The 15,941-nt window shown below is 38.5% G+C and overlaps 1 protein-coding gene across 1 annotated transcript; it reads right to left on the bottom strand.

Moving 5' to 3' along the window:
* Nucleotides 1-3,910: 3,910 nt before the first annotated feature.
* mrps27 (mitochondrial ribosomal protein S27) lies at nucleotides 3,911-15,199 on the bottom strand. The gene is made up of 10 exons (XM_029259533.1): nucleotides 15,115-15,199; nucleotides 12,815-12,885; nucleotides 9,823-9,881; nucleotides 7,843-7,957; nucleotides 7,372-7,450; nucleotides 6,993-7,108; nucleotides 6,570-6,672; nucleotides 6,089-6,231; nucleotides 5,793-5,936; nucleotides 3,911-5,004 (listed from the first exon to the last, which is right to left on the bottom strand). The coding sequence occupies exons 2-10, from the start codon at nucleotides 12,866-12,868 to the stop codon at nucleotides 4,741-4,743; spliced, it is 1,077 nt and encodes a 358-aa protein (XP_029115366.1). The 5' UTR covers nucleotides 12,869-12,885; nucleotides 15,115-15,199; the 3' UTR covers nucleotides 3,911-4,740.
* Between the last annotated feature and the right edge of the window lie 742 nt (nucleotides 15,200-15,941).

Below are 15,941 nucleotides of genomic sequence, written 5' to 3'. Positions count from 1 at the left end.
ATGGAGATGTAAAATATTTTGTTAAAAGGATTGTGAAAGGTTTCTTTTATTTATTTACTTATTTATTTGAGCAAAATAGGCATTAGGCTGATTCAATGCAGACTATTTCTTTGGTCTTCAAAAAACATTTTTAGGTGAGATTTTTTTTTTTTAACAGTTCTGTGTTTGATGTTATATGTTATGGAAGGAGTACTTGGTTTAAAAAATGGTTTCATTGTATATTCTGAATTACATATTTCACAGCAGTTAGTGTAACTGCTAAAAGCATAGGTGGTTAAGATCATGGACCTTAAATTGCTTGAATGACAAACAGTCTGCTCTATAAATACAGCAAATAGTTGTAAGTTGGTTTGGTTTAAAATGGCAAAAAATTAAGAATTACTTTTAAAGTGGGGTCACACCAAAATAATGTGAAATATTCATGTAGGCTATTACATAAGAAATCAAATGCCTTTTGCCCAGGAGAACTCATCATGACAGGTAACAAAAATTTGGCCACAAACCGTTACAGCTTCACTTATGCCATGAAGTGTAATGCCAGCATGCTCAGTTCAAACTCATTTCTAATGAAAGAATGATGTCCTATTTCTTGAAAGACTGTCATAGATTTGAAGATACACAATACCTTGATATTCATAGACCATTGTCACGCCTTATGAGATATGTGTGATGGAAGTACAAGAAGGTTGTGTGGAATTCTAACATTGTTCCTTCACTGCAGAATTATTTATCATACCAAAGAGCATGCAAACTCATGCAATTTTTGAGTGTGCTCAAGGATCAGATAAAATTTCACCGTGTTAGTCACAGACTCTCAAAACAGGCAAATAGCTAACTAGATGCTTAGAACATGTATGTAACTGTTGACTTCCAGTGATCACTTGTGAACCCGGTATTACAAACAGTAGCTAACCACGCATTTAACTCTCAATCTTTCTTTGCACTGACAGTCTCCATCTTAACCCTTTTTCAACATCACCTCACTATCCTCTCTCTTGGACAGCCATTCCTCTTTGTTTCTGTGTATGGTATACATATGGTACACACAAACATCATATTACTGTGCATCCTTCCAAGTCCTACAATCGTACATAACAGTTCAGTCTCAGTGACATTTGTGTTGTGCTTCCCTGATAATGTGTGCACTATATACTCTTATAAATGGATTGAATGCTGAGAGAAAAGATGCTATTACTAAAAATAAAATAATTCCCAACAAATTCAGATATGTATATTGTCATTTTCTCAGATGAAGTCAATTTTTAAAAATGTTCCTGTTTAGTTAATAGCAGACATAACTGCATCACAATAGCATAAGCAGAAACAGTGTACAAAGGAAAGATGAATACATTCAGATGTATAATACAAGGATAATGGTTATAATATTTTGCAGAGGTGGTCATGCAGCGAAATCCATGAAGTTCCAAAAGGTCGCTAGATCCATGTGTCTGCCAACTTGTCAACCTTCCTATAGTACCCTTACATTTAAGACACATCTCAAATGTCCATGGGAACATCCTATGAAGACTTCAGTACATATAGAACACCATTCATATTCAGTAAAAGACACATAGAGATCATGCTGTCATATCTCACTCAATACATCATTAGAACAAGTACCAGCGCTTATTAAAACAGTATATAATGCAAAGATCACACTGCTGGAAGTACAATGACCTGTTTTTCTATTTTAAGATCTGAACTGAACATATGTCCACCAGCTCTTTAAGCATCCATTTCTGGAGCACTGTTGGACTAAGTGTTGAGGGGAAATATGGGCTAAAGGTCTCCATAATGATAATTTACCTGATGTCTCCTGATGTCTCCGCAGGCTAGAAGAATGTTGAGTATCACAAATTTATAGCTGGTGCTGGAACCTTACTGCATTACCAAATCAAAGGTAAACATCTTCGTAGTCTTGAGTGACATTAAAATGACTCCATACCAACTCACAAAGAATCTACCCTAATCTGAAACTAACTAATGAATTGGTTAATTTTTGTAGCCCAATAATAGAATCCTGTATTGAGTAAAAAAAAAGTTCCACAAATCTCTCCAGGTTGGACAAATCTTGGAAGGTTTAATTCTGGGCCTTTAAATGTTCCAGACCACTAAAAAAACCTAAATCCAGGTATCTAATTTAAAAAAAAAAAAAGAAAGAAAGAAATCAGCAGACAAATAACAAATTGCAAATTTTGGAATAAATAAATTGAACAAAGTAAAATATTAATCCTAACAACATGAATTCTTACAATTAGCAGAACATGCAGACAGATCCATTTAACCTTTCTAATTTAAGAATTAAATAGCAGAGATCTAGCAGCTGAATAAAAGGTGACAAAATTCCCAGACACTGAAAACCTGAGTTTGCCAATTGAAAGGGATAGCACCGTTTAGAATTAGGAGGTGTTTTCACATGTATTCTCAGAGATTCTGAGACATTCCTTTTATAAGCAGAAAGTTTACTATAATAGTACATCACCATTACAACCTCTATGATGGATATTTAGGGGGGTGTGGTGGTGCAGCGAGTTTGGACAGGGCCTGCTATCTGGCAGGTCTGGGGTTCGGGTCCTGCTTGGGGTGTCCTGCAGAGGACTGGTGTCTCGTCCGGGGTGTGTCCCCTCCCCCTTCAGCCTTGTGCCCTGTGTTGCCGGGTTAAGCTCCGGTTTGTTGGGACAAGCGGTTGTAGACAGTGTGTGTGATGGATGCTTTGGGGTTTTTCAGGAACAAAAGTACACCATCGCCACTCTTAAGTTTCTGCAAAAGGTTGTAAATAATAATAGAGAAAGATGACAGACTTGCTGGTAACCTTTTCCTGCAGGCGATGTGTCTGATAATAAGCCATTCGTATTAACTTTTGTGAAAGGGTCAGGGTATAATAACTTAATTAGCTGAATTAAGTTGTTATCCAGCTTACACTTTTCCCAAAGTTAGAAAAGATGGAATTTAAGTCAAATGAAAATCATTTGACATAACCTGAAACTAATTACCTTTGAATTTTTTTCTCCAAACAGCACACCACCTTAAATTATTCTTGCTGCTACTTCCCCTCCAATCACTGCCATTTGAGTTTCTAAGTGCGTTTTGCTGCCACCCAATGGCAACTCGGGGAAATGCAGACGATTTTTCACTGCAACAGAGACATTTGAGAACATGGAGATGTGAAGTAGAATTAAACAATTTGTTAAACGCTTATTTTCAAAATTTTGTACCTTAACTTTTGCAAAAAACAGCAAAGAATAAACTCCATTCTACCCTGTCAAATATCTTTTTCTGTATCAGAAGAAATAACTAACACAGATTCCTGATTTTTAACAAAATTCATTTACAGCTATTCATTTCGCTGATGCTTTTCCGAAGCAAATTACAATGTTAAGGTGTTTACAATTATTTATCCATTTATAAAGTTGGGTAAATTCATAATATTTCAAGATTGGCACACATAACTGGAGCTGTTTTTTTTTTGGCAGTTTTGTTTTGACCTAAATTTAATAAAATAAAAATGCATAAATCAATGCATAAATTGTACTTTTGCTGAGATGTCGCTTTGGACAAAAGCATCTGCTAAATGAATAAATGTAAAAATGCTACTTTTAACACTGCAATTTGCATGGTAAGCTCTTCTGTAGCAGCAGCATGGTGGCAAGGTGGATAGTGCTGCTATCTCACAGCATCTGGGCTGTTCAGACAGCTTTGAATCCAGCTCCAATTTTGCACTTTCTCCTCCCATGTCTCTTCGGGTTTCCTCTGGGTGTTCCAGCTTGCACCCACAGTCTAAAGACTTATAGTTTAGGCTAATTAGCAGTGGTAAATTGCCCATAGAGTGTGGCTATCCTGTGATGTAGCACCTCAGCGTTTCTCTATGTTGGTAGGAGACAGGATACAATGTGGACAGCTGCCAGTTTCCTTTATTAGCATGAACCAACACTAAAGTTAAAGCTGACTGGGAAAAAAAAAAAAATCTCCACAAACCCTTACTCAAAGCATAATAAGAGATAAACCTCTGTTTATTTCCAGGGTAGTTTCTGTTAAAGTCTCAGATACAGCAATAACAAAGTAAAAAAAAAAAGAAAAAAAAAAAAAAAACCACAATCATAATCCCTCTGTAAAGCTGCCCACTTCCATCCCCCAACAGTTCCATCAGAGCTTCCATTTACTACATTTTGCAGTGGAAGGGCAAAGAAAAACTTAAATGCTTGTATCTTCAAAAATTTGTAATTTGGTTGTTCATAACAAGGTGCAAGTATATAGTTGAAGTATACAACCATCTTTAGAAAGAACACCTTTAAAGTGGGGGAAAAAAAATCAAAACCCATACAGTGCCAGAAACTTTATTACCTCAAACTACATTCAAGAAGGAATTTAAACCAAATAAACATCTGAAAGAACCTTGTAAGGACAGGTCTTTTTCAACAATTACTAATGAAATTAAGATACTGTGAGAAAAGCTTTCAGGCCTTTATTCAGAAATGCATATACTGCACTTTAATATTGTTTCAAACCCGCTGTGGTGAAACTGGTGAGGCAACACTGAACACAAGCGATAAATGGTACTTTCTGTTTGAGAACAAATTCTTTGGCCTTTGCGAGATGAGTTACCAACAAGCTTTAGGCTCCAAGAACATGTTGCGCATTACATGACTGTCACAGTGCCTCAGCACTCAATAGAAACACCCAGTGAAGTGCATTTAAATCCTCTGTTCCCCGTGGAGACTGTCTGGAGGAGTGGTGGGCAGCTCAGCGACGCCTCATAGTCCGTGCTGACTTTTTTGCCTTCTCTGCTGCTTTAGCCTCCCGCTGCTGCTGCAGTCTCTCCCTCTGCTCCTCCTCCCGTTGGACCAGTGCCCGGCGCTCCCGCTCCCACTCCAGCAACCTCTCTTTGTACTGCACCAGGTCTGCTGCCTCTGCCGCACCCAGCTCCTCCTGCGCCAAGCTAGAGTTCAGGGCCAGGAGACCATGGGTGTCAATATGACCCAAGGACTGTAGTTGGCTGTTCAGGTCCTGCATGGACATAAATTTTGACCATGATGATCGATAGGATTGACATCATATCTGAAGTATTTGACATTTTATGTCAAGTCTACAGGTTCGTAATCCAGAAGAAAAACTGCTTCTTACTGTAGCCTTCAGCAAAGCATGTAGTAGAACAATACCTTAAACTCCAAGCAGTGGGCAAACACGTGAGATAATATAAAAGCCGTAAACTGCTGCAAGAGAACTATCTTGATATAAACTGTATTGTCAATGTTTGAATTTAAAAATAACCATGACCAGTTGTCACTCCAGCCAAGTGATGCTTTTTCACAATGAATCAGACATATTTACTGTCTGACACTGCATTATTTAAGTACATTGCCTAGTGTGTTTTTAAATTTGGGTAAGAAGAATTTCTTTCTGCTTTATGGTCAACTGTCAACAGTACACTAAGATGAGTAGACAACAAACACCCCTCAGGCTCTCCAGCACAGAGGGACGCCAGACGGGAATTTAGTACACTGGACAGGGCATCTGAGGAGTACAATGTGTGGGTGGTGGGAGGGGAGAGTGAGTCATAATTGACTCCTCCATGTCACACAAACATTAATGGAAAATATTGACCGTGGAGTCTCTAGTGGTTGTGGACTGTGATCTCTCCTTCCTTGGTTAGGAGATCACTTGCGGTCCAAGCAATGTTGTTGATAAAGATGTTCATACACTACAAGATTAATCCAAATGTAAATTTCATATCTAAGTGGAAATATTTGTTACTAAAGTCAGTTGTCCAACTACACAGACCACATATTACACACCTTAAACCTGCTGGCATATTCAAGGACCTTCGCCCTCTCCAGTTGGTCCTCTTCATCTATAGCCTCCTCAGTCTTGGCCTCTCCCTCAGTTTCCGCAGTTCTAGTAGCATAGAGCTCTTGCAACAGTCCACTCAGATAATCAAGCTGAAATTGAAACCCAAGACAATGCAATGAAATAATTAGAAGTTTGCTCCTATCAGGAGAGATCACAATATGTGAGGCAAGGGAAAAGCAGCTTTCAGGAGGGTGAAATGAAATTGCAGAACCCAACATTAAATCTTTCATTTCACACGTACTGCTTCCTGTGATATTTTCACATGTTCAGCTGCAGAGCACGCCTTCTCCATGACTAACAGGGCCCTGTTGAGGTAGCCTGGGGTCCACATCAGAGGTGCGCCACTGAAGACGGCGCGAATGCCCCTTGACATTTCCACTTTACCTGAGGAGACAGGTGAAATCTGCCACATGTCAAAGTACTCTGTGACAAGATGATTTCTTTACTGAACCTTACAAACGTGTTCAAAACTGTCAACAAGGATTTTAAGTTGTTAAAAAAGCCATAGTAGAAAATCTCCCTCATAAAGAGCCTATATTTAAAACCACTTGTGATTATGCCAGATTATTACAGTACCAAGGACTCGGAGTCACTTTGGATATATAGGAATAGAAATATGATACCTTCCTTTTAAAAACCCTTGTGTACATACATGATGCCTATGTTAAGTGAAACCAAAAACAACAGTGAAGCTGAGAGGTATAATTGAAGCAGAAACAAACCGAGAAGAGAACAGCCGAGGAGCCGGCTGCTGAAGCCCACAGAATTGTCCTGTTTCAGGCCGGCAATTAGCAGCGATGCTCCCAGGTTGCGTTCCTCCTCCCACTGGAGAAAGGTGGATAAATCATCAACCATTCACTTATCACTTATGTTTGCCCCAGGATGAAATACAAAATTGCTTTTTTCCTCTCAAAACACTCCACAAGGCCATTAACAAAAGGGGGGCTGAGCTGCATACTGGAAATGTAGTCATAAATTAAGAAGGTGAATGCATAGACCTGATGGTGTACCCCTAGGCAAGGTATTTAATCAACTGCTTTCGCAAATATTTTGCTGTTTATGGGTAAGAACAATCGTAAACATGTTTGACAGTCATTTTTGATAAAAATTAGAATAGTTTAACAAGTTTCAGGTAAGAGACTTACTGTGAGTTTAGGCTTAGTGACAAAGTAACTGGCCAGTGCATAAAGTGACAGGATCTGGGTGGAGGGCAGGTCAAAGGCCTCCTGCAGCATAATCTCTTCAACAACTGAGAAGGCTCCTGAACAAGCACACAAACCACAAATTAAAGGAGGGTGACTATACAACACAGGAAAATAGTGTTACGAAAAATCACAGGTTTTAGTTGAATGGTATTTGTTGTGTGAAAGCAGATTTTAAGTTTTGTGCAATAAAAACTCAAATCAATGTACCAATTCTAAGCATATTTAACTTTTTTCCAATAACTAATAAATAATGAGGGATACTTCAGATATTGAAAGACACACTGCCAAGAGACATCTCTATTCTCCCAGCAAGACTTACCTTTATAGTCTTTGTCTTTTAAGGAGGAGTCTAAGAGAAGGTTAAAGGTAAAATCATCTGGAAACATTCCAAACTGTACCTGCAAGAGGGAAAAAAAAACTGCATTCTTTATCCTGAGAGCAACAACTTGGGTCTTAGGAAAAAACACAGGTATCTATTCAGTAATATCAATACAAAGTGACATATAAAACCCACAAATAATAAAATATGCAAGGCACAATAAATCCAATTATAAAATGAAGCTTCCATTTTATTTTAATTAGCGGAACATACAAAAGAACTATCTTCATGCATAAATGTTTCAACATAATTCATCCCGCTGATTAGCTAAAGCCTGAAAACTTGGAAGAGCAACAATGATAAACCAGTGGGCATCTGTTTGACATGCAGAGAGCCCCTCTGCAGACTTCAGGGTGAGCCCCTCCCCCTTTAAACCTGAACCTCAAAGAAAGTAATCAGGACAACTCATACCTTGTTCTTTAGGGTGTACATGGCCTTGTCGCGGGCATTATGTTTGAGACAATGCCTAAACCAGGAGTGGATGGTCCAGTCTCTAAGGTACCAGCAGTTTGGACTGTGACGGAACCTTATTTGAATAAAGTAACAAAAGAGAGATGTGCCTGCATTCAAGAGCGTTTTCTACAGCTACAGTAAGTTCTACTATTAAACATTTCAATTACACAATTTGGATATAATGCAAGTAACAGAAGAACACAATTTAAATACCATCTTTTGCTAGTGTGATTTAGGAACTACACAATCACACAATTCACACTCGCACAGTGTATTTTTTTGCATTTCTAGCTCATTTTGATATACTGCAGGACAGTGAAACATACTTTGCCAAAGTCATAAAGCTGTAATGACCTGTTCTTTTTGAGGACTCTTATAGACTGCAAAAGTTATAACCCTAGCGATTTCTACCAGACAAATTGCAGCATTAAGCCAGTTACAATTATTTCCCACATATACAGCTGGGTAATTTTTACAGGAGCAATTCAGTACCTTGCACAGGGGTACTACAACAGAAAAAGTGGGATTTGAACTTAGGCCCTTTGAATAAAAAGTAGCAGCACTACATTTGCATTTATTCATCTAGCAGATGCCTTTCTCCAAAGCAATGTACATTTCAGACAGCAAATAGCTCTAACTACAACCCAACCTGCTCCCTAAAAGCTGGACATTAAGTGCTTCAAAAAAACAAAGGGTCACAGGCTGCATATTTCATTATTTTCATATGCTTTAAAATTTATATTATAAATAAATACGGTAGGTTTTGTGCATTCTTCCCATTTAATTTTGGTTGTGCTACAAGTTTTTAGTAGGTGATGATTATGTGCTCAGCCCCAATCTCATTTTCTCACCAAGACCTACTTCATTATGTGAACTGGCATAACAAGGTGTTTCAAAGGAACACATGTATCATATTAAAGCATAACTGCTTGCATCTACTTTCTGCATAAAACTGCAAAATTTTAACTCATAACATTTTCTTTCCATTAACTGATTAATTTTCCCCTTAGCAAATATCTGATTTTTTCATAGTCATTTAACCCATTTACAGCTTTGCCACAGGCGCAAATGTCAATGTGAAGAAAGGGTTGTCCTCAGTAAATTGGACATCCCAGTCTAAAGCCCCCCCTCCCCCCACCCCTGCTGAGTTCTGGCACAGAAGAAGGTTCAGCAGAGGACACCGGTCAGATGGCTGCAACTAATAATAAACTCTGACATACTGTGGTTCAACACATTAACTGGACTCCACACCCAATGGAAACGCTAATCTAATGAGAGAAAGCAAAGCATGTGTATATACCTGGAAACATGAGACCAAAATGAGCAACTATGGTTACTAAAATAAGCGATTCTTTTAAGGAATTGTACATTTAGCATGTTTATGAAATTTTTTTATTTTCTTTTTAGCACATCACAAACCAACCCACTTATTTTTCAATCCTGACAACACTCAAGAGCTAAGGGCCAATTTGAAATGCCTTTAGCAAAGGTACAATTGATCTGCTGGCCCTTTTTATAGCCATCACATGAGCTTGGCAGTACCACGATCACTGTGCATGAGAGGCTGCAGATTTGCAAACTTCTTGTTTTCTTTTGGTTGACCTACCATCCTGACATACATATAATTTTATGTGACACAATAACAAGCAGTTTTTAGCATAAAATTGATGACACTTTTTAGAAATGTATCCAAAAACCAGCATAGAACAATTGATGAGACAAACATAACCTTAAACACTAAGCTCAAAGTACTGCATTTTCTTCATAACGATATCATCACAGGCTAAATACAGCAGCTTTTTGATAGAAGCTCTTAAATGTTCTGTTAATCATACTGAGCAAAAATTCTGATTCAGCAGGAAGCGCAATTAGACTAAATTGATTTTGCAGTTCATAGATTTCCTGTTTTCCAGATGAGAGAACTCTATGAAAACTTACTTGTAGAGATAATACTCTGCTTGATCAATTTCTTCTCTTGAAGTTATGTTGTCAACAAACTGAAAGTAAGAACAAAAGCAATGGTCATGCAGGTAAATGACCTTTGTGGCCAAAAAGACTGCAGGATTTATTATTCTCCCAGATCTGTAACTGTTCACACACGTTGTTGCTGGGGCTCTAGTGGATATGCCTTCCAGGTCTCCTTCAACAAACAACAGTATCAATACTGGAATGGCCAAGTAGGTAAAGGTATCTGTACTGCTCAGCCACTGTCCCCTTTCAGCTGTAGCAATAACCAGTACACCAACCTGTACACTGTTTCATCCAAATACTTACAGTATCTAGAAAGCAAGTTCTCAACTGCTCATATAGAAGGTACTCAACTGCATTCTAAAACGTCAAAAAGCTGGACATTGGTATCATAGGAACCTGAAAAGTCATCTGGAAAATTATTTCCAAATAACTACCCAATTTTAACTAAAATGAACTACATTTAAACTGTATCTGACTGCTTTTTGCATTAAGAATACTCTATCCTGCTCTTTAGAAAACTGACTGGTCAACATTTAGAGCCATGGGTGGCAAGGTCATAGTCATTATGAACAAAAGAGTTGTAACCCAAAGGTTTCCACTTAAAGTCCTGCTGCTGTGCTCTGAAAGAGTCGTATACCCTAAAGTACTCCAGAAAAATATACAGTAGCGTAAATTAAGTTCTGCTTTGAAAAAATGTTATAGACTTATTTCTTACTTATATTTCACATCACAATGCAACAAATAAAATTCACGCAAAAATACAGTATCTAAAGCATGGTTTTATAGAAGTAAGTGCACAAATCAGGTAATAGGGAGGCCCTGAGGAACATCCTCTGCTTTCAGCATATGGAACTAAATGGCTTCACAATAACAAGCTCTTGTGAACAAATGAGGAAAAACAGATTAAGGAAACTTCATACATTACTTTAAGGCCTTTGCATTTTTTAAAGGTAAACAGTTTTTCTTCTCTGTTTAAAAAAGATACAATAATATATACTATAAAACTATCCTAGTGATTTAAATAGTAGCTGCAGAAGTTTTAAAATGTATCTGCTAATCACAGAAACATCTCTTAACATCAACTCTCAAATATGTAGCTGCAGGGGAAGATCCTGTGCTGAACGTACATGATAACTTGACAAAACAACAAAAAGGTCCTTCATGTTCCATGGAGAATTCCTAATCAAAGTTGACAGAAAGGTCATGTTCAGCTTTGGGGACATCTGTCATGTTTGACCCCATGTAACAGATGGAAGACACAGAGAACCAAGTTAGGCTCTGCAAACCACAGGCTGAAATGCTGGGTCAAAACTCCAGGCATTTTGCTACAACCTCAAAACTTGAAGCAGTGCTAGATGGCATCAGTTAAGAGCATAAGAGGAATTTTTGAGAAAATCCAATTCCCCTCATAGAAGAACCTGTAGAGCAAGGAAACAGACTATAAAGAAGCCTCTAGAGATAGCACTGGTAAAACAGTACACCCTGATAGCAGAGGCAGAGGGGAGATTTCGGCAGTTTGGAATAAGAAGGTTTAAGAAGTAAAAACTGACCAAAGGTCCCTCGGGTGGGGAAGATGGATGGAGACCTCACCCTTATTGCTCACGGTCATGAGGGCACTGAAATCAAATAAATAGCACCCTCCTCCAAGCTCAATAAAGCCTGCAGCCTCTAGAGTGAAGTAGGTCACAGCATGTGCAATAAAAGAGACAAGTACCTATATTCACCTCTCCCAAGTTGGAGGGGGCATCATGCTTTTAGATGGAGACAAGAATTGGGTAGCTGGGTACGAATAAACGTGAGGGAAAAGGGTAAAACACAAAAAACAGCAAGTCGAATAGTGATGGTCAAAGCCTTTCTCATCAGTGTTCCAGACCAGCGAAGCTAAGAAACACACCCATCGAATAAGGGGAAATACAACATAAAGTATTTTTTCCATATTCATCTATACAGTTATACTATTCTGTCTGCCACATTATTACTCTGAGAGGGAACACAGTAAAGTTTCATTCATTCATGCCATTCCCTGACTCTGCCATCACAAAAAAAAAAAATCTTCAGTCTTCAATCAGAACCTTCAGCCAATGTTTAAAAGTCACAGAGACTTCCTGGGCAGAGAGCACAGTGACAGATCTGCGTGGGATTGTGTTACTGAGAGCCTCCATCTGCAGGCCCTGCTGGACGCAGACCTCACCCTTTCAGATCCATATGCTGCACTCTCTGGTTTGAGTGTCTTTGTCCCATCTGCTTTTTCTACTTTTAAAACTAATTACACAGTTCTTTTTCTTCATCCAAATTAAATTATACTTTTATATATCTTTAAAGTATAAATATTTAGCTGTTAACTGGAACAGTTAAATTTAAGCACCTTGTTAAACATACATTACTAGTATTAAGCTGTAGCTCATGTCTTTGGCAAAGATCACTTACTAGATTTACAATATTAGACGCTAAGATACTAAATTATTTCCCCACTTTTACACAGGAAAATGGTATTCTTACCATATCATCTTAGAATAAGTACCTAGGGCACAAGGGTCATAGAGAAGTGGGATTTTAACCTTTAGACTGTGTCAGTGTGCGAGAAGAGCGCTCTATAAAAATAAATTGAATTGAATAGACAGACTGCAAGGCTTTTAGGTTCCAAATGCCTGTCCTTGATGTCCATTAATTGTTACCTTCTGCCAAAGAAAGACTAAATCTGGCACTCTGCTCCTGTATGTTACTGTGTGCAATGGGTCATTCCTAATACAGAAGTGTGTTCAGAGGTGTTTTCTGTGTGTCGCTTCACTGCCCCCAAACAACGGGCACAATACTGAGTCTTTTAAGCCATCTTAAAAGAACATTTCCGGAGAATTCTACTTATGTATCAAAATGAATCAAATCAAAGTTTACCGCACATCAGAAACTGTCAACAACAATCGGAGGGTGGGATTGAAACAAGAGTGGCCACTCCTCTTACCCGAGATATCGTTAGAGAGCTCACAGGCAGCTTCCTGTCATAGGTCCGGTCCATTAACGCAGCTAATTCAGCTGTAAGAAATAGACATAACAGAAATTAAAGCTGACCCTTTGTTAGTCAACCACAAAGCAGATTTAGCCATATATACACTGTAAATATCTACGTGTGTTACATTCATAATGGTTAAAAAAGGACCCAGCAGAGGCTCTGAAATGAAGAGCTAGAACACAGGCAATCAACGTAGCTCTGGCCCTAATATTCACAGGTTACAAAGCACAGTGTCAAAACTTATGAGAAGCAAAGACCCTATATGTAACACACAAAAGCAAAGACACCACCTAATATTTTGATTCTTCCTATGATTATACCTTGTTTTCATATCTATGGTAAAATTTGTCAAAAGAAAAACAAGACTTGTAGATAATTAAGAACTATGACCAAAAACATGAACACAGTCACTCTTGAAGATTTCTGTTATATATATTCACTACATTTCTAAATTACTATTATTATTCACTTAGCTGACACTGACACCTTCATCCAAAGCAATTTACAGGGTTAGTCCTGTATACTATGTCACTAGCCATTATTTACTCATATATATATAGCAAGATAATTCTTAATCAAACAACTCAGGGTAAGTACCTTGCTCAATGGTCCTACAAACAAGAAGTGCGATTTAAATCTGGGTACTTCAGTTGCAAGCAACAGATTAAAGCTTATGCTAAGAGCAAGTTTTTGAGTTTCTGCATAGTAGTATAATTCAACATGAAAAATATGACACATGCTGTTTATGCTAAACCAGAGGAGGGTAAAAATATCCGGTTAGATAACAATGCTCTCCTAATAAATAATAACTGGTCATGAATAACAACAAACCCTGGTTTTCTTTGTGTTCTAACATCACATTGTAGAGCAGAAACAATATAAAAAAACATCTTCTAAAAGCATTTTAAGTCATCAGTCTTTCAAGAATCTTGTACTGTCCTTGGCTTCGTCCACAGATTAATAGCCGTTTAAAAAAATAAAAAAGTGCAATATACAAACTACATTAACTGCTTTAAAACATCATCTAGCACAAATTCATCTGAATCAAATGAACAAAAGGCAAATGTTTTATGACAGGCATATATTTAATTTACAGGTCAGCTGGAAATGCAGTGGTCAAAGGTTCAAATACAGCAAGGGGCAGCGACGCTGGTGGCAGCAGCAAAGAGTGATGTGCTGTAAAAGTATAGTGAAAGAATAAACAACACTCGGGCGTTGCGTGCAGGCCCCGGGTCGGTCTGCATTCCTAGCACTGTCATCTCACCACTCTGTCAAAGCCACATCCCTCAGCATGTTCCCATGACAACTGCCTCTGGCTCACACCAGTCTCCGACCTTTCCTGTACAGTTACACGCTCCAGCGAACTTTCATCTTTTGCTGAGGAGCTCTGACCGCTTGCTGGCAAACCAGGTTAGGGCTTATGATGAACCATGCAGAGCAACATTCTGAATTTCTAACCATTTTGGCAGACAATGAATTAAAGCTTTTTTTTTTAAAAAAAAAAAAAAAAGAAAAGAAAAAAGACTCAGATAAAAGTCAGAAAAGTACAACATATACAGTTACTACCTTCACAGAACATAACCACGAAAATTTTTTTTTCCAAATTTTGAGATAATTATGATTTTAATGTTCTCCCCATGTTCATTTGGAGTACCTTAAGCGCTCCAATTTCCTCCAGCAGTCCAAAGACATGCGTTTCAGGTAAATTGATGACTGTAAATTACGCTTGGAGTGTGGATGTATGTGAATGAGTATGTGACTGTCCTGTAATGGACTGGTGTCTCAGCTCTCGTGCTCTATGCTTCTGGGATAGACTCCAGACCATCATGACCATATTCTGGACAAGCGGTCACTGAAAATGAATGATTTCTCATGTCATATAAAAGTAAATATGTTGAATGGAGGAATTCAGTTTACCACCAGTTTCTGTAGGTTTTGGAAAGATCCAGATATCTCCACCAATGCCTCCCGCATTGTGAAAAAACAGTTCTATGTTCTTGATTTAACTATTATCAATGAGCACACTAGACAATGACAACAAATCATTTGAAACGATGCTCAACGAGCCTTATTATGTGCCGAACATTTCCACCTGCTGTTGGACCTGGCTGAATCTGCGAGAAATACCTGAAAAATGCCTCCATCCTTGACCATTCTCCACACAGTCTCTTGAAAACATAAACTGATTTTACAAACTCGTTACCATCACACTCTCTAAAACAACTGTGCGGTGATACAGCACAGTAACGTACCTAAGTTTTGTGGATCCGGCTCTCTCTGCTCCCATATTCTGGGGTCTGTATAGGATGCAGACAGAAGACATCGTCTTGCTGCAAGACAAAGAGTGGAAGGATAAACTCACTGCTCATGAAGGTCACCCCTATGTATGTCTTTACATTCACAGAAATTAACACAACCCCAGGTCAACTGGCCCACATATACGTAACATGGCCTAATGTGGAAGTTGTTGGGAGACCCACTTGGAATGATGTATGGGTAAATAAGTCACTTTATTCAAGGAATTAATGAGTAATTATCAGGGAACGTGAACAAGTCTTATGCTTGTAAGGACGACTTTCAATTTCAAACGTATTTTGTATTATAACTTAATGTAGTGCAATGTAAAAAAAAAAAAAAAAATGTAAAGGAGGAAACTGCAGTCAGTCACGCAGACGCACCACGCTTAGTTTTAGTTTTCTCTAAGCACCTTACCAAAAAAAGACAAACTGCAACGAAAAAGATATAGCACAACACACGCACTTGAGATTACTTCAACATTCAAAACAAAGCCTCTGTTACCTGTGAAACGGTGTGAGCCAAACTTTGCAAGCCCTTTAGACAGCCAAACACACCGCTGAAGGACAGGAGCAGCCATGTTGGATTATGCCTCAGCGACCGGGCCAAAAAGCGCCTGAGAAAGACGTCACCTGTAACATGTCCGCCCACTAGCGGCCGGCGGTGTGAATTACACACTAATAAAATCAATGACTGGTGAGCGACACCCAACGACAAGAGAAGTTCTATGTCACTGTGAAATGAATGAGGCCCGATCACCGCCTCAGTAGTTTAATGCAGAAGT

This window comes from Scleropages formosus, chromosome 17 (assembly GCF_900964775.1).
Source record: "Scleropages formosus chromosome 17, fSclFor1.1, whole genome shotgun sequence".
Classification (NCBI taxonomy): Eukaryota; Metazoa; Chordata; class Actinopteri; order Osteoglossiformes; family Osteoglossidae; genus Scleropages; species Scleropages formosus.
This window is presented reverse-complemented; position numbering and strand designations above follow the sequence as displayed.

What these genes read in the sequence shown, in the direction of transcription:
- mrps27 (XM_029259533.1), bottom strand. Translation starts at nt 12,868, where the DNA reads ATGGACCGGACCTATGACAGGAAGCTGCCTGTGAGCTCTCTAACGATA. An exon ending in TCACTAAGCCTAAACTCACA is followed by an intron (nt 6,673 to 6,992) that starts GTAAGTCTCTTA and finishes ACCTTTCTCCAG; the next exon opens with TGGGAGGAGGAACGCAACCT. An exon ending in CCTCGGCTGTTCTCTTCTCG is followed by an intron (nt 6,232 to 6,569) that starts GTTTGTTTCTGC and finishes CTGTCTCCTCAG; the next exon opens with GTAAAGTGGAAATGTCAAGG.